A 27306-nucleotide genomic window follows, 5' to 3' on the forward strand; every position below is an offset into this window, starting at 1 on the left:
GCGTCTGCAGATTTTCTTTTGTTTTAAACATCCTTTATCTGTTTTAGAGTACAAGTAACCAAGAGATGAACCTGTAGACATTTGTGAAATAATTATTAACAGGACAATGTCTCTGGCATAAATTTCAATTGCTATGTAATGTTTACACTACGTACCTTCAAAAACAATTTGAAATGGTTCCCGACTTGGGTAGAGATTGTATCATTGTGAAGGTATGAGTTGTATCTAAATATAGGTAGCACATAATACATACACGACTTCCCGAACTGATTTATTCCTGCAGTAGCTAGGGAGGACTTTTACAAAGAATCTCAGCTTTAGAATTTTTGCCATCCAGAAGAAATTATATCATTAAAGGTGGCAGCTGATGGAACTGAAAGCATTTTCTGCCTGTTTGGATGAACATATGTAGTCCAAATATCACAATACTCCTCTCCATTGCTTTCACTTTCGCTGATGTGAGGATTTATTTATCCTACCCAATAATTCAAACAGGTAGGAAAATCACAATCCCATTTATTGGATCTCACAACAAATTAATTGTCACATCCAGTCCACTGTTGATTCATAGTGCCTGTTAAATCTTGTCATAGGTCATCCTACAATGAAAGAGTTATTATGAAGTAAAAGAGTACCATTGGGCATATCATGTCTGTACCAGCTCTTTGTACAATTCCATCCTCCACTCTTTCTTGTAGTTTGGAAAATTATTTTCCATCAATTGATTTGCTGATCTATTTCCCTTTGGAAAGCCTTAATTATGCCTTCACCACACTTACAAGTTACAAACTTCAGATCCACTTTCCCCTCATTTGCTTAATTTTTTTAAATCCATCCCTTCAATTTTTGAAGCACTCATAAATGAAAACTGTTTCTCTCAATCAGCCCAACTTTGATCTTAGCAGACTTCTATCAATCACCTCTCAATTATATTTTCTCTAAGGAGACAACCCCAAGTGTCCCAGTCTAATACCACAGTTGACATGTCATAATGCTAGAGTCATTCTAATAAATAGTTGAATAGCAGATTATCAGGGTTTAATGTTAAGCAAGGCTTGCAGGCAAGAATACCAGGTAAAATATCTACCAGTGTGCAGTTATGAAAGTGTAACTTTTAATTTAAACTGATTTACAGTGCTTTACCAAACAGCATAACATTTAAATCACACACTTTTTCAATAATGTTTCTGCTGCAATTTCCTTTTTTTTGTGATTTTCAAATTTGAGTAGTTCAGTTTAGTTCTGTTATCAAGATGATTTGCATAGAGTTAGGTATCAGCAATTGGAAAGTTATAGAATATGTATTTTCTTGCAGACATAAACAGAGATAATTGTGCACCCAGCACAACTCCTCGACTATAGTTCAGGTCACATTAGCCTGCGTGAACAAAATTGAATATACAGTAATTTGCAAAAATTATCCATTTCTCTGAGATTGCCAATTATTTTAGTAAACAAACAGAATGCATTGCAATGCACAAAAATAAAAATGGAACACTATTCAAAATTTTAGGTAAAAGGTAAACTTGAATTTGTGTTTCCATTTTTAATGGCATTGTGCAGTTTATTATAACAGAGGCTAAATAGAAAGAACATGCATCATAGCATTTAGATTACTCATGTAACAAAATTGCACAAATTTATGTTCAACTTTAAGAGGATATTAACTGAACATTTAAAATTTTAGATTTATGGTCATATAAAATCAGATAAAGTGCATTTGCCTAAATTTCATAGATAAAACCTCTGGAGCATTAAGTAATGTTCCTGCCTGTTTTAAAAATAATAGTTCTACGGCACATTAAATGAAATTGAATACAACTGAAAGAAACTGAAATGAAAATGAGTATCTTACTAAGCTGATCTTGATGCTGTCAATCACTACAAGTTGGTATGTGTGAGAAGTTTCTATAAGAAAATGAACTGGTTAAGAATACAAAGATATGTTGCACTACCTGGTGATATCAAAAGAAGCCCTGAATTTTAATTTGTTCTTCTTCGGTGGGTTCTGGGGGAACAAAGGAGATTTTTAATACAACTGAAACACAGCAGACGACAAAAAACAAAAATCACATGTATGATTTCTAACCCAGTGAATAGCTTAGAAATAGACTTTGTACACATGTGAGTACATGTTGTCAAGAGAAAATGATAAGCTCATTCACCCATATGCACTGTGGCAATGACTCTGTTAGGTTTTTATAACAAGTTGCATAACAAGCTAGTAAGGCATATAACAAGTATAGGAAAGTAACTATTATCCGTTGATACTGCTTAAAGGCAGCCATCAACTCCCTATCACAGAACTGTTATAATATCAAAGATCCATTAAGTCCCTTGAAACCACACCATGTAAAGAGAAATTCAGCAATGCCCAAGCCTATCCCCCCTAACAAAACCCCGAGTTTTTTTCCTTTCAGATATTGATCTAATTCTATTATGAATTAGCTTCCAGTACTATGCTTGGCAGTATATTATTTATACCATAACCACTTGGATTGTTAAAACACTTCTCTTGACTTCACTTTTTGCCCAGAACTTTCATGTCCTGTCTGCCAGTGTTGACATTTCTGCCAATGAAAATATTTTCTCTCTGTCTACACCATTCATATTTTCTAAACATCTCCATCATATCTTCTTGTAATATCTCTGTTCTAAGAACAACCCCAGCTTCTTCAGTGCAGCTATATAACTGAAGATGCTCATTCCTGGAAATATTCCTAACTCTCTGAAAAACTTTCACTTATTTTCTAAAGTGAGACACACAGAAATATATGTAATACTTCACTTGCAGCCAAATCAGTGTTTCTAAAAATTCATTGTTACCCTTGTACCTCATACCCCCAAATCACAAAGCTTAAATTCCAAATACTGATTTTGAAAATCACTTTTCAAACCTGCCATGTCACTTTCAATAAACTTAACACACGCTCCCATATCTATATTCTTGTATTTTCAGAATTCGACTGATTAGTTTTAATCTTTTCTTATTTTTCTATTTTGCCATCTATCAGCCCATTCAACCAGTTTGTCTATATCTCCTTGAAGTCCATTACTACTTTCCTCATACTTCACAGTGTTTCCACAGTTTGTATCTTTTTAACATGTGGAAACTGCACTGGATACCCCAGCTCCAATCATTAATATAGATTAAGGAAGCCAGAGGCTCCAGTGCCAATCTCTGGGGAAATCTACTGCATGCATCTCTCCAATGCAAGAAACCTCATGATTATACAAATTTCACTACTTCTTGTCACTTAGCTAATTTTCTACATTTTTAAAATTATATGGCTTTTAATTATGAATGCAAGCCAATTATGGGCAATTTGTGAAATGCCTTTTGGAAGTCCAATTACAACCATGTTTCTTTCATTGGCTCTTTCTACTGCTTCATCAGAATGCTTCCATCCAGTAAACAATGATTTGCCTTTAACAAACCTTTCTCTAATCAATCTGGACTTGTTCTTTATTGTTCAATTATTGTTCTTGAACTTCTCCACCACAGGAGTTAAACTGGCCAGTCCATAACATCATATTCCGTAGGAGCACTGTAGTCAGCAGTTATCATGTTTATCTACACTTATTTCAAATTTTCATTCCTCAGGATCAGCTCCTAAATTTTTTGACATATACACGGAGTCTCTGCAATCTCCTGCCTTTCTTTGTAATGCACCTGTATTTGCATCCCACCTTAAGACAATAAGGCCATAATATATACGAGCAGAATTAAGCCATTCAGCCCATTCAGTCTGCTCTGCCATTTCATCATGACCAATCCCGGATCCCACTCAACCCCATAGCTCTGCCTTCTTGCCATATCCTTTGATGCCCTGACAGATCAAGAAACGATCAACTTCTACCTTAACTATACCCATGGACCTGGCCTCCACCACAGTCTGTGGCAGAGCATTCCACAGATTTACTACTCCTTAACTCCGTTCTAAAGGATTGCCCCTCAACTTTGAGGCTGGATATCCCCAGCATAGGAAACTCTCCACATCCACCCTATCCTGTCCTTTCCACATTCAATATGTTTCAATGAGATCCCCCAACATTCTTCCAAATTCCAGTCAATATAGGCCCAAGGATCCCAAGGCTTCTCATATGTTAACCCCTTCATTCCTGGAATCATCCTCGTGAACCTCCTCTGGACTTTCTTCAATGCCAACACATCCTTTTTGAGATATGGAGCCCAAAACTGTTGACATACTCCAAACGTAGCCTGACTAGTGTCTTATAAAGGCTCAGCATTATCTCCTTGTTTTTATATTCAATTCCGCTTGAAATAAATGCCAACACTGCATTTGCCTTCTTTATCATAGACTCAACCTGTAAATTAACCTTCTGGAAATCTTGCATGAGGACTCCCAAGTCCCTCTGCACCTCTGATGTTTGAACCTTCTCCACACTTAAATAATAGTCTGCACTATTGTTCATTTTACCAAATGCATTATGATACATTTCCCAACACTGTATTCCATCTGCCACTTTTTTTTTGCCCATTCTTCCAATTTGTCCAAGACCTGCTGCAATCGCGTTGCTCCCTCAGCACTACCTACCCTTCCCACCTATTTTCCTGTCATCCGCAAACTTTGCCACAAAGACATCGGTTCCATTATCTAAATCACTGACAAACAATGTGAAAAGTAGCAGTCCCAGTACTGACCCCAAGGAACACCACTACTCACTGGCAGTCAACCAGAAAAGGCTCCCTTTTATTTCCACTCGTTGTCTCCTGCCTGTCAACCATTCCAGTATCCATGGCAGCATCTTTCCTGTAACATCATAGGATTTTATCTTGTTCAGCAGCCTCATGTGTGGTAACCTATCAAATGCCTTCTGAAGATCAAAGTAAATGACATCCACTGCCTCTTCTTTGTCTACCTTACTTGTTACTTGCTCAAAGAACTCTTAACAGATTTGTCAGGCAAGATTTTCCTTAACAGAAACAATGCTGACTTTGACTTATTTTATCATTAGTCTCCAAGTACCCTAAACTTCATCCTTAATGATAGACTCCAACACTCTCCCAACCACTGAGGTTAGGCTAACTGGCCTATAATTTCCTTACTTTTGCCTTCCTCCCTTTGTAAAGAGTGGAGTAACATTTGCAATCTTTCAGTCCTCTGGGATCATGCCAAAATCAAGTAATTCTTGAAAGATCATGACCAGTGCACCCATTACTCTTCAGCAACCTCTCTCAGGACTCTAGGATGTTGTCGATCTGGCCCAGGTGACTTATCCACCTTAAGACCTTTGAGCTTGCCTAGCACTTTTTCCTTTGTAGTAGCAATGGCACTCACTCTTACTCCTTGACACTCATGGACCTCTGACACACTGCTAATGTCTTCCACTGTGAAGACAGGTGCTAAGTACTCATTAAGTTCATCTGCCATTTCTTTGTTCCTCATTACTACCTCACCCGCATCATTTCTAGTGGTCCAATATCAACTCTCAACTCCCTTTTACTCTTTATATAACTGAAAAAAAACTTTTGATATCCTGCTTTAATATTATTGGCTAGTCTGCCCTCATATTTCATCTTTCCCTTCTTACAGCTTTCTTAGTTGCCCTTTGTTGGATTTTAAAAGCTTCCCAATCATCCAAACTGCCACTCACTTTTGCTACCTTACATGCCCTTTACAATAAGCTCCCTAATAAATTCTGGGTTATTACACAATACCCAATCTAAAATAGCCTTTCCCCGAGCAGGCTCAAGCACAAGCTACTCTAAAAAGTCATTCGTAGCCATTCAACAAATATCCTCTCTTGCAATTTTGACAACAACCTGATTTTCCCAATCCCCTTCCATACCGAAGTCTCCCATTACAATTGTGTCATTACCCTTATTACATGCCTTTTCCAGCTCCCTTTGTGATCTCAACCCCACATCTTGGCTACTATTTGGAGGCCGAAATATTATTCCCATAATGATTTTTTTTACCCTTGCAATTTCTTAACTCCACCCACGAAGATTCAACATTCTCTGACCCTGTATCACCTCTTTCTAAAGATGTAATTCCATATCTTAACCATATGATCAATACACATTGAATATAGATGGCTATTTTAGTACCTCCTCTTCATCAATTTTAAGCCCATTATGAATCTCAACTATATCTTCCTTTACTTGGTCTTCAACAGCATCTTCCTCCTTTGCAATAAAAAAAATTGTACTCATTTAGCACCTCAGTTATGAGTAAATTTCCCATTTGGTCTCTGATTATTTCTCCTCTTATAAACATTTTAAAAATAGTAGTTTTCTATTCCCTTTCATATTTGATAGTAAACTCCCACTGATTTACTTCCCCTCTGACCTTTGCATAATTAATCTGTTACTCACTTACTGTATGTAATAATCTGATTTATGTCATGTGTTCTTTTTATTTGCTCTGTTTTATTCTCTTGTTTGTCCCTGTGAGCTATGCATTGGAATTTTCTCAGCCCATGGAATGATGAGTAATTAAACCTTTACAAAAGTGCAGAAACTTTATACTGTTATTATTCCTTAATTGCAAATGACCACTTTTAGGGGAAAACATATTAACTGTCATTTACATTTCTGTTTCTGATTAACTATGCATTTCTTTACATTAATTCAAATTATTTTGTATTAAGGAATCCAGAGAATTTGCCAATATTGGTAATCTTAACTGTGGCTTTCACCATTTACCCTCTACGTTGTGAGCAAATATTTGATATCAGACACGTTTCTTCAAGTTATATAAATATATTTAAATACTTAATATCATTCTTTGCATTACCTCCACATTCTGTGATACTCCCATTGAGCTCTGCTATTCTATCTTTCTATATCACTCCACCATAACACTTCTTATATTCTGTATGATTTTAACTTTGACTCTTCTGTTTCATCAAAAGATTTCTATAGTGGTTTCCTTTGTTACTGTACAGGTACAGCACTACTCTCTTGTGAACTCCTTTCCATCTTAAAGGAATATGATCATAATGTACTTCATCCTTCTTGTACTTGAAGATCTCCCATTGCTGATCCAGCGATTCATTGCTAAATTTTCTTCCCTAGGTTTTCACTAAATTTTCACTAGGTTTTCTTTTATCACACCCAATGATAACTTCCAGGCCCTCACGTTAATGTTTGTCTGCATCATCCTTTAGAATCTCCTTTTACCCACCCAATGTCTTCGTCTCCGTCTCCAAAGAGGCAGCAAAGAGCTCAGTTCTCCCTCATGCAAACCTTGTAGATGATCTCTTCCAATAAGTATTTTTTGCTACCTGCAACATGATCACATTTTCTCATTGTATTTCTGTGGCATTGGGACCAGTGCTGGGGGAGATGCCATTTCTATAGGCAGGATGGTTGCCACCTCATTAAGAACTGTCACTAAAGAGTGTATTCGTGCTTCTTATACTAATTTGCCAAACGTTTGAAATGTAGCAAAAGAGTACTAAAGGAATAAGGAGAGATAATAAGCACCACGATAAGAGAATTTTTAGACTCAGTAAGAGTGCATAAAAGGTCTACGATAGGCTTATGTCTCTGACCGGGTGCACGACATCCTGGTACGAGAGGGAAAGCAAACAGAAGTCGTGATACATGTTGGCACCAACAACATAGGCAGGAAGAGGGATGAGGTCCTGAAGTGTGAGTTTCAGGAACTAGGCAGAAGGCTGAAGAACAGGACCTCAAGGGTGGCATTCTCAGGATTGCTGCCAGTGCTATGCGACAGTAAGAATTGGTAAGAATTGGAGGAGATGGCAGTTGAATGCGTGGCTGAGGAGCTGGTGCGGGGAGCAGGGTTTTGGATTTTTGGATCATTGGGATCTCTTCTGGGGAAGGTGGGACCTGTACAGATTGGAAGGGTCGCACCTGAACTCGAGGGGGAGCAATATCCTTGCAGGGAGGTTCGCTGGCATCGTTCGGGAGGGTTTAAACTAATTTGCAAGGGGGATGGGACCCAGAGTGATAGAGCAGTGAAAGAAGTGCATGGAATAAAGCCAGATCTAACATATAGAGAGGCTTTGAAGAAGGAGAAGCAGAATAAATGGTGTAAAGACAGTAAGGTAGAAAGGCTGAAATGTGTGTACCTCAATGCAAGAAGCATCAGGAACAAGGTGATGAACTGAGAGCTTGAATACATACATGGAATTATGATGTAGTGGCCATTACAGAGACTTGGCTGGCACCAGGGCAGGAATGGATTCTCAATATTCCTGGATTTCAGTGCTTTAAAAGGGATAGACAGGGCGGAAAAAGGGGAGGAGGGGTGGCATTACTGGTCAGGGACACTATTACAGCTACTGAAAGGGTGGGTAATGTAGCAGGATCCTCTTTTGAGTCAGTATGAGTAGAAGTCAGGAATAGGAAGGGAGCAGTTACTCTATTGGGGGTATTCTACAGGCCCCCCGGTAGCAGCAGAGATACAGAGGAGCAGATTGGGAGGCAGATTTTGGAAAGGTGCAAAAATAACAGGGTTGTCATCAAGTTGACATGTTGATATTAAGGAAGAGGAGGTGTTGGAGTTGTTAAAATACATTAGGACAGATAAGTCCCTGGGGCCTGACGGAATATTCCCCAGGCTGCTTCACGAAGCGAGGGAAGAGATTGCAGAGCCACTGGCTAGGATCTTTATGTCCTCGTTGTCCACGGGAATAGTACCGGAGGATTGGAGGGAGGCGAATGTTTTCCCCTTGTTCAAAAAAAGTAGTAGAGATAGTCCAGGTAATTATAGACCAGTGAGCCTTACGTCTGTGGTGGGAAAGCTGTTGGAAAAGATTCTTAGAGATAGAATCATGGTCTGATCAGGGACAGTCAGCATGGCTTTGTGAAGGGCAGATCGTGTCTAACAAGTCTGATAGAGTTGTTTGAGGAGGTGACCAGGCATATAGATGAGGGTAGTGCAGTGGATGTGATCTATATGGATTTTAGTAAGACATTTGACAAGGTTCCACACTGTAGGCATATTCAGAAAGTCAGAAGGCATGGGATCCAGGGAAGTTTGGCCAGGTGGATTCAGAATTGGCTCGCCTGCAGAAGGCAGATGGTCATGGTGGAGGGAGTACATTCAGATTGGAGGATTGTGACTATTGGTGTCCCACAAGGATCTGTTCTGGGACCTCTACTTTTCGTCATTTTTATTAATGACCTGGATGTGGGGTTAGGAGGGTAGGTTGGCAAGTTTGCAGACGACACAAAGGTTGGAGGTGTTGTAGATAGTGTAGAGGATTGTCAAAGATTGCAGAGAGACATTGATAGGATGCAGAATTGGGCTGAGAAGTGGCAGATGGAGTTCAACCCGGAGAAGTGTGAGGTGGTACACTTTGGAAGGACAAACTCCAAGGCAGAGTACAAAGTAAATGGCAGGATACTTGGTAGTGTGGAGGAGCAGAGGGATCTCGGGGTACATGTCCACAGATCCCTGAAAGCTGACTCACAGGTGGATAGGGTAGTTAAGAAAGCTTATGGGGTGTTAGCTTTCATAAGTCGAGGGATAGAGTTTAAGAGTCGTGATGTAATGATGCAGCTCTATAAAACTCTGGTTAGGCCACACTTGGAGTACTGTGTCTAGTTCTGGTCGCCTCACTATAGGAAGGATGTGGAAGCATTGGAAAGGGTACAGAGGAGATTTACAAGTATGCTGCCTAGTTTAGAGAGTATGCATTATGATCAGAGATTAAGGGAGCTAGGGCTTTACTCTTTGGAGAGAAGGAGGATGAGAGGAGACATGATAGAGGTGTATAAGATAATAAGAGGAATAGATAGAGTGGATAGCCATCGCCTCTTCCCCAGGGCACGACTGCTCAATACAAGAGGACATGACTTCTAAGGTAAGGGGTGGAAAGTTCAAGGGGGATATTAGAAGAAGTTTTTTTTACTCAGAGAGTGGTTGGTACGTGGAATGCACTGCCTGAGTCAGTGGTGGAGGCAGATAGACTTGGTCTTCATAGCAATCAGTTCCACAGATTTACAAACCGTATATCCCTCAACTCTGAGGCCGTGCCCTCTGGTCCAAGACTCATCCACAACAAGAAATATCCTCACTGCATTCACTCTATCCAGACCTTTCAATATTCGGTGGGTTTCAATGAGATCCCTCCCTCATTCTTCTAAACTCCAGCCAGTACAGGTCCAGAGCCATCAAATACTCCTCATACATTCACCCTTTCATTCCTGGAATCATTCTTGTGGACCCCCTCTGGACCCTCTCCAATGTCAGCACGTTATTTCTTAGATTAAGGAGCCCAAAACTGCTCACAATACTTCGTGCAGTCTGACCAATGCCTTATAAAGTTTCAGCATTACATCCTTGCTCTAACAGTGCCTTGAAAAAGTATTCAGCCCCCAATCTTTGTTCACAAAAAATGAGTATCACAATCAGGGATTTTGATCAATGTAACTCAGAAGTTTTTTGTGAATCACATGCTCCTTTTAAACAAGAGCCCCCCACCAAAAAAAGGAAAATTGTAAAGCATGAAAAACAAAAAAATCAAAAACTGAAATATCAGCAGTTCAAAAATATTCATCTCCCTTTGAACAGTACTTAGTTCTAATAGTATTCAGTATTATTATAGCCAGTACTCTTTTTGAAAAAATCTCTATTAGCTTTGCACAATGTGATGGAGCAAGATTTGCCCATTCCTCGTTGCAAAATTGCTCAAGGTGTGCCAGGTTAATTGGGGAGTGGCTATGGACAGCAATCTTGAGGTCTTGCCAGAGATGTTTGATCAAGTTAAGATCAGGACTCTGACTGGGCCACTCAAGGACATAAGTTTTCTTCATTCAAAGCCACTCCATGGTTGCTCTGGCAGTAAGACAAACTTCCTCCCTAGTTTAAGCTTTCTGGCAAAAGTTAGCAGGCTTTCATCAGAATCGCTCTGTATTTAGCAGTATTCATCCTCCTATCAATCCTGACCAGATTTCCAGTCCCTACAGTAGGGATGGTGTTACCTCATTGATGAGCAGTATTAGATTTATGCCACACTTACCATTAAAAAAGCATACCCTTGCTCGTAAAGACTGTGCAAAGCATCATTTAGAAGATACTGTAAATATGTGGAAGATGGTCTTGCATTTGGATGGGACTAAAATGGAAATTTTTGGCCTCAACACTAAATGGTATATGTGGTGTAAATCTAATATTGCACATCACCCAGGTAACACCACCCTTAGTGTAAAGTAGGCTGAAGGTAACATAATGCTGTGGGGATGCTTTTCAGCAGCAGGGACTAGAAATCTGGTCAGAACTGATGGGAAGATGAATACTGCTAAATACAGAGATCCTGGATAAAAACCTGCTAACCTCTACCAGAAAGCTTAAACTGGGGAGGAAATCCATCTTTCAGCAGAACATCGACCCAAAGCCTACTGCCAGAGCAACCATGGAGAGGCTTCAGATGAAGAAAACTGATGTCCACGAGTGGCCCAGTAGAAGTCCTGCCCTTAGCCTGATCAAACATCTCTGGCAAGACCTCAAGATTGCTGTCCACCATCACTCCCCAGCTATCGGATTGCCCACAGGTGGTAAAGATGGGCACACTCACCTCTGTCCCTCTGACCCTCAACACAGGTGCCCCCAAGGGTTGTGTCCGCATTCCCTCCTCTACTTCCTTTACACCCACAACTGTGCTGCCACACATAGCTCCAATCTGCTCATCAAATTCACAGATGACATGACATTGATCGGCCTTATTTCGAGCGGTGGCGAAACAGTTTACAGAGGAGCAGTTAACATCCTGACACAGTGGTGCCAAGATAACAACCTCTTCCTCAATTGTCAAAAAAACAAAAGAGCTGGCCATGGATTACAGGAAGAATGGAGACAGGCTAGCCCTGATCAACATCAATGGGACCACAGTTGAGAGGGTGAGTAGTTTCAAGTTCCTTGGCATATACATAGAACATAGAATAGTATAGCACAGTACAGGCCCTTCGGCCCACAATGTTGTGCCGACCCTCAAACCCTGCCTCCCATATAACCCCCCACCTTAAATTCCTCCATATACCTGTCCAGTAGTCTCTTAAACTTCACTAGTGTATCTGCCTCCACCACTGACTCAGGCAGTGCATTCCATGCACCAACCACTCTGAGTAAAAAACCTTCCTCAAATACTCTAATATCCCCCTTGAACTTCCCACCCCTTACCTTAAAGCCATTTCCTCTTGTATTGAGCAGTGGTGCCCTGGGGAAGAGGCGATGGCTGTTCACTCCATCTATTCCTCTTAATATCTTATATACCTCTATCATGTCTCCTCTCATCCTCCTTCTCTCCAAAGAGTAAAGCTCTAGCTCCCTTAATCTCTGATCATAATCCATACTCTCTAAACCAGGCAGCATCCTGGTAAATCTCCTCTGTACCCTTTCCAATGCTTCCACATCCTTCCTATAGTGAGGCAATCAGAACTGGACACAGTATTCCAAGTGTGGCCTAACCAGAGTTTTATAGAGCTGCATCATTACATCGTGACTCTTAAACCCTATCCCTCGACTTATGAAAGCTAACACCCCATAAGCCTTCTGAGCTACCCTATCTACCTATGAGGCAACTTTCAGGGATCTGTGGACATGTAACCCCAGATCCCTCTGCTCCTCCACGCTACCAAGTATCCTGCCATTTACTTTGTACTCTGCCTTGGAGTTTGCCCTCCCAAAGTGTACCACCTCACACTTCTCCGGGTTGAACTCCATCTGCCACTTCTCAGCCCAATTCTGCATCCTATCAATGTCTGTCTGCAATCTTTGACAATCCTCTACACTATCTACAACACCACCAACCTTTGTCTCATCTGCAAACTTGCCAACCCATCCTTCCACCCCCACATCCAGGTCGTTAATAAAAATCACGAGAAGTAGAGGTCCCAGAGCCGAATGTACTAGTCACAACCCTCCAATCCGAATGTACTCCCTCCACCACAACCCTCTGCCTTCTGCAGGCAAGCCAATTCTGAATCCACCTGGCCAAACTTCCCTGGATCCCATGCCTTCTGACTTTCTGAATAAGCCTACCATGTGGAACCTTGTCAAATGTCTTACTAAAATCCATATAGATCACATCCACTGCACTACCCTCATCTATAAGCCTGGTCACCTCCTCAAACAACTCTATCAGGCTTGTCAGACACAATCTGCCCTTCACAAAGCCATGCTGACTGTCCCTGATCAGACCATGATTCTCTAAATGCCCATAGATCCTATCTCTAAGAATCTTGTCCAACAGCTTTCCCACCACAGACGTAAGGCTCACTGGTCTATAATTACCCAGACTATCCTTACTACCTTTTTTGAACAAGGGAACAATATTGACCTCCCTCTACTCCTCCGGTACCATCCCCGTGGACAACGAGGACATAAAGATCCTAGCCAGAGGCTCAGCAATCTCTTCTCTCGCCTCATGGAGCAGCCTGGGGAATATTCCATCAGGCCCCAGGGACTTAACAGTCCTAATGTATTTTAATAACTCCAACACCTCCTCTCCCTTAATATCAACATGCTCCAGAACATCAACCTCACTCATATTGTCCTCACAGTCATCAAGTTCCCTCACGGAAGATCATGGAATACATCACGGAAGATCTCATCTGGACTGTACACAACGGCTATGTGGCAAAAAAAAAAAGCACAGCAGTGTCTCTTCTGCCTCAGGTGACTGAAGTTCAGCATAAGCCCCCAAGTCCTCAAGACCTTCTATAGGGGCACCATTGAGAGCATCCTGACTAGCTGTATCACCAACTGGTACAGGAACAGTACCAACCTTGATCACTGGGCACTGCAGAGAGTAGTACGGGCAGCCCAGCACATCTGTGGATGTGAACTTCCGTCCATTGAGGACATTTACAGTAGCGGGTGCATAAAGAAGACCTGGAAGATCATCGGGTACACCAGCCACCCCAACCATAAACTGTTTCAGCTGCTTCCATCTGGCAAATGGTGCAGCACGATTAATGCCAAGACCAAAAGGCTATGGGATAGCTCTTTCCTACAAGCCAATAGACTTATAAATTCACATGTCTGTACATTGCAACAGTCATAATGCAAAGATTTTTACTCTCTCACGTTGTGGGATGGATATAAGATTTAAGTAAATTCAAAACTCAGACCTGGCACAACTTGAACAATGTTGCAAGGAGCAGGCAAGTCTTGCTTCATCACATTGTGCAAAGCTAATACAGACTTGTCTAAAAAGACTAATGGTTATAATAGCTGCGACAGGTGGTTCAACTAAGTGCTGAGCAAAGGGGGATGAATACTTGTAAATTGCTTCCATTTCAGTTTTTGATTGTTTTTAATTTTTCATGCTTTGCAATTTTCCCTGTATTTTGAGCTCTACAGTGAAAAGAGCATATGATTCACAAATTAAGATTCTCAGTTAAAGTGATCAAAATTCCTGGTTGTAATAGTCATTTATCTAAACAAGGGGTTGGGAGTTGAATTTTTTTTTCAAGGCACTGTATATTCCAGTTCTCTCAAAATGAATGCTAACATTGCACTTGCCTTCCTTACCACCAACTCAAACCGTAAGTTAACCTTTAGGAAATTCTGCACAAGACTTCCAAATCCCTTTGTACCTCTGATTTTTGAATTATCTTCCCATTTGGAAACTGGTCTGTGCCTTTATTTCTTCCATTAAGGTGCATGACCATACACTTCCCTACACTATATTCCATCTGCCACTTTGCCCATTCTCTCAATCTGTCCAAATCCTTCTGCAGACTTCCTGCTTCCTCAGCACTACTTGCCCCTACACCCATCTTCGTATTCTCCGCAAATTTGGCCAGAAAGCCACTAATTCCATTATTCAAGTCATTCACATACCATATAATGTGATAAAAAGTAGCCCCAAAATAGATCCCTGTGGAACACCACCAGTCACCTGCAGCATACCAGTCAGCCAATCTTCTATCCAGGCTAGTATCTTTCCTGTAATACCATCGACTCCTATCTTGTTAAGCAGCCTCATGTGTGGCACCTTGTCAGAAGCCTTCATAAATAACATCCACCAACTCTCCTTTGTCTACCTTGCCTGTTACTTCCTCAAAGAATTCCAACAGATTTGTCAGGGAAGATTTCCCCTTAAGGAAAGCTTGCTGACTTTGGCCTATTTTATCATGTGACTCCAAATACTCTTAAAGCACATCCTTAATAACATCTTCCCAACCATTGAAGTCAGGCTAATTGGTCTATAATTTTCTTTCTTCTGCCTCCCTCACTTCCTAAAGAGTAGAGTGATATATGAAATTTTCCAGTCCTGCAGAGCCATTCCAGAATCCTGTGATTCTTTTGAAAAATGCCTCCACAATCTCTTCAGCGACCTCTTTCGGAACCCTGGTATGTAATTCAGTTTTTCTATCTTCAGACCTTTCCATCTTCCCAAGCACCTTTTCATTAGTAATAGCAACAACATTCACTTCTGTCTCTTGACATTCAATAGACAATAGGTGCAGGACTAGGCCATTCAGCCCTTCGAGCCAGCACTGCCATTCACTGTGATCATGGCTGATCATCCACAGTCAGTACCCCGTTCCTGCATTCTCCCCATATCCCTTGACTCCACTATCTTTAAGAGCTCTCTCTAACTCTTTCTTGAAAGCATCCAGAGAATTGGCCTCCACTGCCTTTTGCAGCAGAGTGTTCCACAGATCCACAACTCTCTGGATGAAAAAGTTTTTCCTCAACTCCGTTCTAAAAGGCCTACCCCTTATTCTTAAACTGTGGCATCTGATTCTGGACTCCCTCAACATTGGGAACATGTTTCCTGCCTCCAGCGTGTCCAATCCCTTAATAATCTTATATGTTTCAATCAGATCCCCTCTCATCCTAAATTCCAGTGTATACAAGCCCAGTTGCTGCACCTTTCAACATATGACAGTCCCGCCATCCCGGGAATTAACCTCATGAACCTACTCTGCACTCCCTCAATAGCAAGAATGTCAATACTCCAGGTGTGGTCTCACCAGGGCCCTGTACAACAGCAGAAGGACCTCTTTGCTCCTATACTTAACTCCCCTTGTTATGGAGGCCAAAATGCCATTAGCTTTCTTCACTGCCTGCTGTACCTGCATGCCTACTTTCAGTGACTGATGAACAAGGACACCTAGATCTCATTGTACTTCCCCTTTTCCTAACTTGACACCATTCAGATAGTAATCTGCCTTCCTGTTCTTGCCACCAAAGTGGATAAGCTCACATTTATCCACATTAAACTGCATCTACCATGCATCTGCCCATTCACCCAACCAGTCCAAGTCACCCTGCATTCTCATAACATCCTCCTCACATTTCACACTGCCATCCAGCTTTGTGTCATCTGCAAATTTGCAAATGTTACTTTTAATCCCTTCATCTAAATCATTAATGTATATTGTAAATAGCTGCGGACCCAGCACCGAGCCTTGCGGTACCCCACTACCCCACATTCTCAAACTTCTGGCATACTTCTAGTGTCTTCCATAGTGAAGAATGATGCAAAGCACTTATTATGTTTCTCCACCATTTCTTTGTGCCCCATTGCGACCTCTCCAGCATCATTTTCCAGCAGTCCGATATCTACTCGTCTCTTTTATTCTTTAAAACTTCTGGTATCCTTTATATTATTGATTAGCGTCCCTTCAGCTTTCATCTTTTCCCTCCTTATGGCCTTTTAGTTATAGAACATAGAATAGTACAGCACAGTACGGGCCCTTCGGCCCACAATGTTGTGCCGACCCTCAAACCCTGCCTCCCATATAAGACCCCACCTTAGATTCCTCCATATACCTGTCCAGTAGTCTCTTAAACTTCACTAGTGTATCTGCCTCCACCACTGACTCAGGCAGTGCATTCCATGCGCCAACCACTCTCTGAGTAAAAGACCTTCCTCTAATATTCCCCTTGAACTTCCCACCCCTTACCTTAAAGTCATGTCCTCTTGTATTGAGCAGTGGTGCCCTGGGGAAGAGGCTCTGGCTATCCACTCTATCTATTCCTCTTATTATCTTGTACACCTCTATCATGTCTCCTCTCATCCTCCTTCTCTCCAAAGAGTAAAGCCCTAGCTCCCTTAATCTCTGATCATAATGCATACTTTGTAAACCAGGCAGCATCCTGGTAAATCTCCTCTGTACCCTTTCCAATGCTTCCACATCCTTCCTATAGTGAGGTGACCAGAACTGGACACAGTACTCCAAGTGTGACTTAACCAGAGTTTTATAGAGCTGCATCATTACATCACGACTCTTAAACTCTATCCCTCGACTTATGAAAGCTAACACCCCATAAGCTTTTTTAACTCCCCTATCTACCTGTGAGGCAACTTTCAGGGATCTGTGACATGTACCCCGAGATCCCTCTGCTCCTCCACACTACCAAGTATCCTGCCATTTACTTTGTACTCTGCCTTGGAGTTTGTCCTCCTAAAGTGTACCACCTCACACTTCTCCGGGTTGAACTCCATCTGCCACTTCTCAGCCCACTTCTGCATCCTATCAATGTCTCTCTGCAATCTTTGACAATCCTCTACACTATCTACAACACCACCAACCTTTGTGTCGTCTGCAAACTTGCCAACCCAACCTTCTACCCCAACATACAGGTCGTTAATAAAAATCACGAAAAGTAGAGATCCCAGAACAGATCCTTGTGGGACACCACTAGTCACGATCCTCCAATCTGAATGTATTCTCTCCACCACCACCCTCTGCCTTCTGCAGGCAAGCCAATTCTGAATCCACCTGGCCAAACTTCCCTGGATCCCATGCCTTCTAACTTTCTGAATAAGCCTACCGTGTGGAACCTTGTCAAATGCCTTACTAAAATCCATATAGATCACATCCACTGCACTACCCTCATCTATATGCCTGGTCACCTCCTCAAACAACTCTATCAGGCTTGTTAGACACGATCTGCCCTTCACAAAGCCATACTGACTGTCCCTGATCAGACCATGATTCTCTAAATGCCTATAGATCCTATCTCTAAGGATCTTTTCCAACAGCTTTCCCACCACAGACATAAGGCTCACTGGTCTATAATTACCCAGACTATCCCTACTACCTTTTTTGAACAAGGGAACAACATTCGCCTCCCTCCAATCCTCCGGTACCATTCCCGTGGACAACGAGGACATAAAGATCTTAGCCAGAGGCTCAGCAATCTCTTCTCTCGCCTCATGAGCAGCCTGGGGAATATTCCGTCAGGCCCCGGGGACTTATCTGTCCTAATGTATTTTAACAACTCCAACACGTCCTCTCCTTTAATATCAACATGCTCCAGAACATCAACCTCACTCATATTGTCCTCACCATCATCAAGTTCCCTCTCATTGGTGAATACCGAAGGGAAGTATTCATTGAGGACCTCGCTCACTTCCACAGCCTCCAGGCACATCTTCCCACCTTTATCTCTAATCGGTCCTACCTTCACTCCTGTCATCCTTTTTTTCTTCACATAATTGAAGAATGCCTTGGGGTTTTCCTTTACCCTACTTGCCAAGGCCTTCTCATGCCCCCTTCTTGCTCTTCTCAGCCCCTTCTTAAGCTCCTTTCTTGCTTCCCTATATTCCTCAATAGACCCATCTGATCCTTGCTTCCTAAACCTCATGTATGCTGCCTTCTTCCACCTGACCAGATTTTCCACCTCACTTGCCACCCATTGTTCCTTCACCCTACCATTCTTTATCTTCCTCACCGGGACAAATTTATCCCTTACACCCCACAAGAGATCTCTAAACATCGACCACATGTCCACAGTACATTTCCCTGCAAAAACATCATCCCAATTCACACCCGCAAGTTCTAGCCTTATAGCCTCATAATTTGCCTTTCCCCAATTAAAAATTTTCCTGTCCTCTTTGATTCTATCCTTTTCCATGATAATTATAAAGGCCAGGGAGCAGTGGTCACTGTCCCCCAGATGCTCACCCACTGAAAGATCTGTGACCTGACCCGGTTCATTACCTAGTACTAGATCTAGTATGGCATCCCCCCTAGTCAGCCTGTCCACATACTATGACAGGAATTCGTCCTGGATACACTTAACAAACTCTGCCCCATCTAAACCCTTGGAACTAATCAGGTGCCAATCAATATTAGGGAAGTTAAAGTCACCCATGATAACAACCCTGTTATTTTTGCACCTTTCCAAAATCTGCCTCCTAATCTGCTCCTCTGTATCTCTGCTGCTACCAGGGGGTAGAATACCCCCAGTAGAGTAACTGCTCCCTTCCTGTTCCTGACTTCCACCCATATTGACTCAAAAGAGGATCCTGCTACATTACCCACTCTTTCTGTAGCTGTAATAGTATCCCTGACCAGTAATGCTACCCTCCTCCCCTTTTTCCGCCCTCTCTATCCCTTTTAAAGCACTGAAATCCAGGAATATTGAGAATCCATTCCTGCCCTGGTGCCAGCCAAGTCTCTGTAATGGCCACTACATCATAATTCCATGTATGTATGCAAGCTCTCAGTTCATCACCTTTGTTCCTGATGCTTCTTGCATTGAGGTACACACATTTCAGCCCTTCTACCTTACTGTCTTTACACCGTTTATTCTGCTTCTCCTTCGTCAAAGCCTCTCTGTATGTTAGATCTGGCTTTACTCCATGCACTTCTTTCACTGCTCTATCGCTCTGGGTCCCATCCCCTTCGTAAATTAGTTTAAACCCTCACGAAACATGCTAGCAAACCTACCTGCAAGGATATTGCTCCCTCTCGAGTTCAGGTGCAACCCATCCAATCTGTACAGGTCCCACCTTCCCCTGTTGCCTCCTGTTGGATTTTAAAAGCTTGCCAATCCTCAATTCCCACTAATTTTTGCTTTTATGCTGTATCTGACTTCCCTTGTTAGTCACTCACAATGGAAGATAATGCCTCACCTTCCATTTAAACTACTTCTTAATCTTTGAGATACATCTATCCTGTGCCTTTCAAATTGTCTCATAAAACTCGAGCCATTGTTGTTCTGCCATCAACCCTGCTGGTTTCCCCTTCCAATCAACTTTGGCCAGCTCCTCTCTCATGCCTCTGTAATTCCCTTACTTCACTGTAATACTGATACATCTGACTTTAGCTTCTCTCTCTCAAACTGTGGGGTGAATATCATATCATGAACACTGGTTCCTGAGAGGTCACTTACTTTAAAGCCCCTAATCACATTTATTCCATTACACAACACCTAATCCAGAATTACCTTTCCCCTCGTGGGCTCAACCACATGCTGCTCTAAAAAGCCACCTCACAGGCATTCTACAAATTCCCTCCTTGGGATCCAGCTCCAACTTGAATTTCCCAATCTACCTGCATATTGAAATGCTCCATCACCTTTGCATAACCCTTAAGGAGCTCGTGATCACAATATAATTGTGTTCAACTTCAAATTTGGCAGGGAGAAAGTCTGATGTAGCAGTATTTCAGTGAAGTAAGGGAAATTACAGTGGTAAGAGAAATTACAGTGGTAAGAGAGAGGAGTTGGCCAAAGTAAATTGGAAGGAGCTGCTGGCAGGGATGTCAATAGAGCAGCAATGGTGCGCGTTTCTGGTAAGAATGAGGAAGGTTCAGGACATGTGTATTCCAAAAGTGAAGAAATACTCATATGGTAAAATAGTACAACCATGGCTGACAAAGGAAGTCAAAACTATAGTGAAAGCAAAAGAACGGGCATACAACAAAGCAAAAATTAGTGGGAAGATAGCGGATTGGGAAGTTTTTAAAAACTTACAGGGAGGAACTAAAAAAAATCATTAGAAGGGAAAAGATGAAATATGAAAGCAAGCTAGCAAATAAAAAAATTTCAAGTATGTTAAAAATAAAAGAGAAATGACAGTGAATTTTGGACTGCTTGAAAATGAGGTAGGAGAAATAATAACGGGGGACAAGGAGATGGTTCCTGAAGTAAGCAAGCATTTTGCATCTGTCTTCACTGTGGAAAACACTAGCAGTATGCCTGATGTTGTCGTGTGTGAAGGAAGAGAAGTGGGTGCAGTTACTGTTACAAGAGAGAAGGTGTTCAAAACGCTGAAAGACCTAAAGATACATAAGTACCCGGATCAGGTGAACTGCACCCTTGGGTTCTGAAAAAGGTAGCATTAGAGTTTTTGGTGACATTAAGAATGATCTTTCAAAAATCATTGGACTATGGCATGGTGCCAGAGGACTGGAAAATTGCAAATGTCACTCAACTCTTTAAGAAAGGAGGAAGGCAGCAGAAAGGAAATTATAGATCAGTTAGCCTGACTTCAGTGGTTGGAAAGATGTTAGAGTCAATTGTTAAGGATGAGGTAATGGAGTACTTGGTGACAAAGGGCAAGATAGTACAAAGTCAACGTTGTATACTTCAGGGAAAATCCTGCCTGAAGAACCTGTTGGAATTCTTTGAGATTATACATAGGATAGATAAAGGGGATGCAGTGGATGTTGTATATCTGGACTTTCAGAAGGCCTTTGACAAGGTGCCACATGAGACTGCTTATCAAGTTAAGAGCCTATGCTATTACAGGAAAGTTACTAACATGGCTGGAGCATTGGCTGATTGGTAGGAGGCAGCGAGTGGGAATAAAATGACCCTTTTCTGGTTGGCTGACAGTGACTGGTGGTGTTCAGCAGGGGTCAGTGTTGGGACCACTTTGTTTTGTGCCGTATATCAGTGATTTAGATGATGGAAGAGATGGCTTTGTTGCCAAGTTTTCAGATGATATGAAGATTGGTTGAGGGACAGGTAGCATTGAAGAAACAAGTTGGATACAGAAGGACTTGGACAGATTAGGAGAATGGGCAAGAAAGTGGCAAATGGAAATACAGTGTTGGAAAATGCACGGTCATGCACTTTGGTAGTAGAAATAAATGTGTAGACTATTTTCTAAACAGGGAGAAAATCCAGGAATCTGACATGCAGAGGGACTTGGGAGTCCGTGTGCAGAACACCCTGAAGGTTAACTTGCAGGTTGAGTTAGTGGTGAGGAAGGCAAATGCCATGTTAGCATTCATTTCAGGAGGTCTAGAATACAAGAGCAAGGATGTGATGATGAGGCTTTATAAGGCACTGGTGATGCCTCATCTTGACTATTGTGAACAGTTGTGGGCCCCTCATCTTCGAAAAGATGTGCTGGCATTGGAGAGGGTCCAGAGGAGGTTCACAAGGATGATTCCAGGAATGAAAGGGTTATTATACAAGAGTGTTTGATGGCTCTAGGTCTGTACTCACTGGAATTCAGGATGAGGAGGGATCTCATCACCTTTCAAATGTTGAAAGGCCTAGACAGAGTAGATGTGGAAAGGATGTTTCCCATGGTGGGAGAGTCTAGAACAAGAAGGCACGGCTTCAGAATAGAGGGGTGACCTTTCAAAACAGAGATATAGAGAAATTTCTTTAGCCAAAGGGTGGTTAATTTGTGGAATTTGTTGCCACATGTAGCTATGAAGGCCGGATCATTGGGTGTATTTAAGGCAGAGATTGCTACGTTCTTTTGTTTTTAAATATAATTTTTATTGAGTTTTCAAAGTGAATACATGAAAAGATAATGTCTACCCTCCCCCCTCCCCCCCGATATATACTCATTCTTGATTGGACATGACATCAAAGGTTACGGGAAGAAGGCCGGGAACTGGGGTTGAGGTGGAGATTAAAAAAAGATCAGCCATGATTGAATGGTGGAACAGACTCGATGGGCCAGATGGCCTGATTCTGCTCCTATGTCTTGTGGTCTTATAACATGGCCCTTTCTACATGCCTTTTCTATTTCCTGCTGTAATTTGTATTCCACATCCTTGCTACTGTTTGGAGGCGTGTATAGAATTCACATCAGGGTCTTTTTACCCTTGCAGTTTCTTCATTCTACCCACAAGGATTCTACATCTTCCAATCCTATGTCACGTCTTTATAAGGATTAGATTTAATTTTTGTTTCCAACGGAGCCACCCCACCCCCTTTACCTAACTGCCTGTCCTTTCAATACAAGGTGCATCCTTGGATGTGAAGCTCCAGCTCTAGCAAATCTGCCCGCAGGTGGTGTTTAACTCAGTCAAATGTGACATGTTGGTCCTTGGTAGGTCAAATGTAAAGGTCAATGCTCATTGTAAGACCTTAACAGTTTTCATAGTTCATAGCTCCTTGACAATGGCTGCACAAGTTGAAAGGGTGGTATAGAAGGTATTTGGCATGCTTGATCTAATGTTTTAGTTAATAGTCCACAAATGTGGTCTACAAATACATTGGTAATCTAATTACTTTACTCAATTACACTTGAAAGTCAGGACAAAGGACTTGTGTGAAACAAGGCAGCAGTTTAGTTTTGTATTTCAGAACTACTTTAGAATTGTTCTTCTTATTCACGGCATTGAAATAAGTTGTTTTGTACCTGCACATGGCTTGTTCTTCCAGTAACTGTAATATTTTCCAATGTCTGAGCATGTTCTTTAATTTCCTGAGGAATGCCATTGTTAAATGCACCAGGCATGATCGTACCTTTGAACCCTAGAATGTTAATAATTATAAATATAAGCGTCCAGCACTTTGCAAGTTTTATAATTTTCACCACTCTGTTAAACAGAATTACAATTGTCTTGGTCATACATTTCCCAATTCAGACATTATTATTTCAGGAAATTAATTTGCTCCCAGTTCTTGCTGTTACAACTCATTAAGTTCCATATATTCTAGATACTGTTACTATTTTCATCTGCACAAACACTCGAGCACATGTATATTTCATTCTTCAAAATAGGATGGTAATCTCAACAAGTTTCTTATTTCCAAACTCAGCAAGTTTCTAGCTATCTTAATGAGTTCTGTGATCTTACTTAAAGAACTGAAAGAATCAAAATAGTAATGGAAATGAGCACCTATGTTGCCATGGAGATGGTTCATAGTCTTTTTGCATAACCTAATAATTGGTTCAGAGGAACACTCAGTAATGCCTGGCGTTTCCAGATTACCATGAGGGGAAAAAAGAGAAAAAACAAGTTTATAGGGAAGATAAATGAAATTGTTACTAAAATTATTATTTTTGTGCAATCATGTAGTGTTAAAATTTCAATATTATTTCTGAAATTTAATCAATGCTATTAATGCTTCAAAATATTTCAAACTGGCATTGCTGTTTGGGTGTTTACTATTTTCCACAACCAATTGTATCAAAGGAACAAAGTACCTTTAAGTCTTCCTACAGAAGAAAAGTAACAAAAGTACAGTGGATTTCAGTTAATTGGGCCAACAATTAATCAGGGCAGCCATGTATTTGGGACAACTCTTAAAGAACAAAATCTAATCAAAAAATAGTCAGGGTTCTCTTCATTTATTTGGGACACTATGCTGCTCAATTGGGACAGGAGACTGTTGCCAAACAGTTTCTAACTAGCATCAGTCATGTGAAATTGTGTGGTCATTAGACATTAAACTATGCTTAGAGTGAACACTTTTTAACTATTAGGAGCTAATACAGTTTTATAGTAGTTGTAGTGGTATTGGTACTGTTCTAATTTGTTCGGTACTTCATTTAAATAAATAGTTTGTTACTCAGTTAAGTGATAGTTTATATCTTTATACTATTTTTAACCATTTCCATGAAACTTCAGTTTATTGAGACAGCTGCTTTATTGGTCCAAAACGTACTGGCCCTGATGTATCCCAATTAACCGGAATCCACCGTATGTGAATTAGGAGCAGGTGCTGGCCACTTGGCCCCTCGGGCTCTTCCACCTGACAAAGATAGATGGGAATGAACTTTTATATTTAGAATGTAAACTGGCATTTGAATGAAGCAAGACTGAAGTAAAATAAATTTTGATAAGTTACTGATTCCTTCACAAGTCCCCCGCAAATAAAAGTTTTCTACTTAGCATTATAGACTGGAAAAGCAAATTACTTATGGCTTCTTAAGGGGGCTACTGTCACATATTTATTTTAATCTTGCCATCCAGAGATGTACCTTTCCTTCCTCTTGTCCAGCAGTCTATGTCTTTATCACTTTTCATTCGAGTCTTAAATTCTTAGCAGTTTTTCATCCCTCCCAAATAACCACACAAATGCTTTTTATGCTTCTCTCTTCATTCTCCAAAGCAATTATTGGAATCTACACCCCTGGCTCTGCATCAGCAGTAAATAGCAATGGCGTTACTTAACTGTCTGCTCAGAGTACGAAGTAACAAATGGGTCTCTCTTCCCTATATTTGAATACCTTGCTTTCTTTAGATTCTCTTCTTGCTTTTAAAATAATTGCTATGAATCACTTCAAGATGATTAATTTGCAACCCCTCCCCCATTTCCTGAGGTATCTTCTCCATCCATAATCATACATTTCCCTTCCCGTTGACCTATGACATTGCCTTGTGTATTAAGGGTCTCAGCCCAAAATGTTCATTATTTATTCCTCTTCGTAGATGCCGCTAAGTTCCTCCAGCATTTTGTGTTTTTCTCTTATATTCAAGCCCCTAACCCAACCCACCTTACTCTCACCCATCACCTGCCAGCTTGTATTCCTTCCCCTCTCCCCATCTTCTTATTCTGGCTTCTCCCCTCTTCTTTTCCAGTCTTAGATGAAGGGTCTCAGTCAAAATATCAACTGTTTATGCATCTCCATAGCTGCCACCTGATCTGCTGAGTTCCTCCAGCAATTTGTATGCTTACCTCTGGACCTCCAGCATCTGCAGAATCTGTTGTGCCCACATTGCCTTGCTTCATTTCTTCCTGTACAACTCCTGGGCAAAACTCTCTCCCCCAGATTGCTTATATTTACAATTTTGGGCATTGCACAAAACAAGGCTTTGCTTCTCTTTTACTGGGATATCTCAGTAGATTATGTCTTCTTCAATCACCTGCTCATGCCCAGTTTTAGTGTCCTTATCCCCTGAAAACTGTTGTGGTCTCACACCCGATTATTCTTCTTGATTGGTCCCCAAATTCACTCTCAAGCTCAAGGAGTATGCACTGGAGTATATGTGTCACACAGAACTATTTTAACCACTCATATTTTGCTGGACTGTGTCAGATATTATTCTCCACCTCTGTCATAATTCAAAATCATCACAGAAAATTATGTGGTTGCAGCAATCCCATTTTTCAAACATATGCAGCCTGTTGTTGCAAAAACAAAACCCTTCCTCCATCTCCTGTCAAATGCTTTGCTCACCCTTAAAATCTTCTCCTGCTGTTATTACCCTTTGCCCACAACCCTTACAGGATACTATTTCATTACCATTGTAAATGGTTTCCTCTGTCCCCTTTGCTTTTAAAACTGTCATCACTCCCTCTAAAATGTGTATCCTAGAGCTCCCTGTCCTTGCTGATTGCTACATTTGATCTAGTTTTCATTTGCCCTCAAATCTTTGAGAAAGGTGTAGCCTCCCATAAAAGAGTTTGTTTTTAAAAATCACATTTCTATCTCTTGTCAGTCATATGCCCCAGTACAAGGAAAACTGAATTGAAGGCACGGCAGTGGCTATGGTATATGGTATTTGGAAAATCTGCATGGTTTCTGTGGTTCCAGTGCTCTTTCTGTAACTTCAACTGTAGTCAAAAATAACCTATTACATTTATCACTTCATTGTTGGTTAAGGTATTCAGTTTGTTGTATCAGAATAACAGCTGATCTCAAGTGATTCTTAACCATCTTCCCTCCCACCCCACCACACCCCACTCCATCATATACAAAGATAATTGCTTTTAAAAGTACTTCCTTGACCTTTGGATTTTTCCATCTTCTATCAGGGAAGATAAAATATAGTTGATAACAGAGGTGGGCAATAGAATTTTGTAAACCAATTCAATGTATTGGTATATTAGTGTTTTAAAAGAATTAAAACAAGTAAAAGTTATGCAACAAGAAACATTAAGTAATAAATTATAATTTTATTTATACATTTTTTGGACCTGGACATAACTGACCAGACCAGCATTTATTTCCCATTCCAAATAGTTTAATTTTCAAAGGCATTTCTGAATCAACCATATTGCTGTGGGTCTGGAGCCTCATACAGGTCAAGTCTCATATAAGATGACAGATTTCCTTCCCTGTGAATATTTGTTAACTCACTTGAGTTTTATAACAATCCAGTGATAACTTTAGAATCAGATTTATTATCTCTGACATGCAGCAGCACAGCGCAAGGCCAAAATCTATAAAATGCAAAGATAAATAGTACAAAAAAAAAGGAATAGCAAAGGGGTGTTCACATACCACTCAAAAATTTGACGGCAGAGGTGAAGAAGCTGTACCTAAATCACTGAGTATGATCATCAAGCTCCTGTATCTTCTACCTCATGATAGTAAGGAAAAGAGGTCATGTCTCAGATGGTGAAGGTCCTTAATGATGGTTTTTGAAGCACATTTTTGATGCCAAGTTTTTGTCACCAATGGTGGGGAAGG

The 27306-nt window shown here is 41.0% G+C and overlaps 1 protein-coding gene across 6 annotated transcripts in view; it reads right to left on the reverse strand.

Moving 5' to 3' along the window:
• agbl5 (AGBL carboxypeptidase 5) overlaps positions 1 to 27306 on the reverse strand; it is a 153612-nt gene that overhangs the window by 17778 nt on the left and 108528 nt on the right. For 5 of the 6 annotated variants that reach the window (XM_072251352.1, XM_072251350.1, XM_072251351.1 and 2 more), the window contains 3 exons: positions 23302 to 23417; positions 6077 to 6154; positions 1956 to 2008 (listed from right to left, as the gene is read on the reverse strand). In XM_072251352.1, coding sequence (XP_072107453.1) covers positions 1956 to 2008; positions 6077 to 6154; positions 23302 to 23417 — 247 coding nt within the window. The remainder of the gene's footprint in view (positions 1 to 1955; positions 2009 to 6076; positions 6155 to 23301; positions 23418 to 27306) is intronic. The other variant, XM_072251353.1, reaches the window with a different exon arrangement.

The sequence above is a fragment of the Mobula birostris genome, chromosome 2, assembly GCF_030028105.1.
Source record: "Mobula birostris isolate sMobBir1 chromosome 2, sMobBir1.hap1, whole genome shotgun sequence".
NCBI lineage: Eukaryota > Metazoa > Chordata > Chondrichthyes > Myliobatiformes > Myliobatidae > Mobula > Mobula birostris.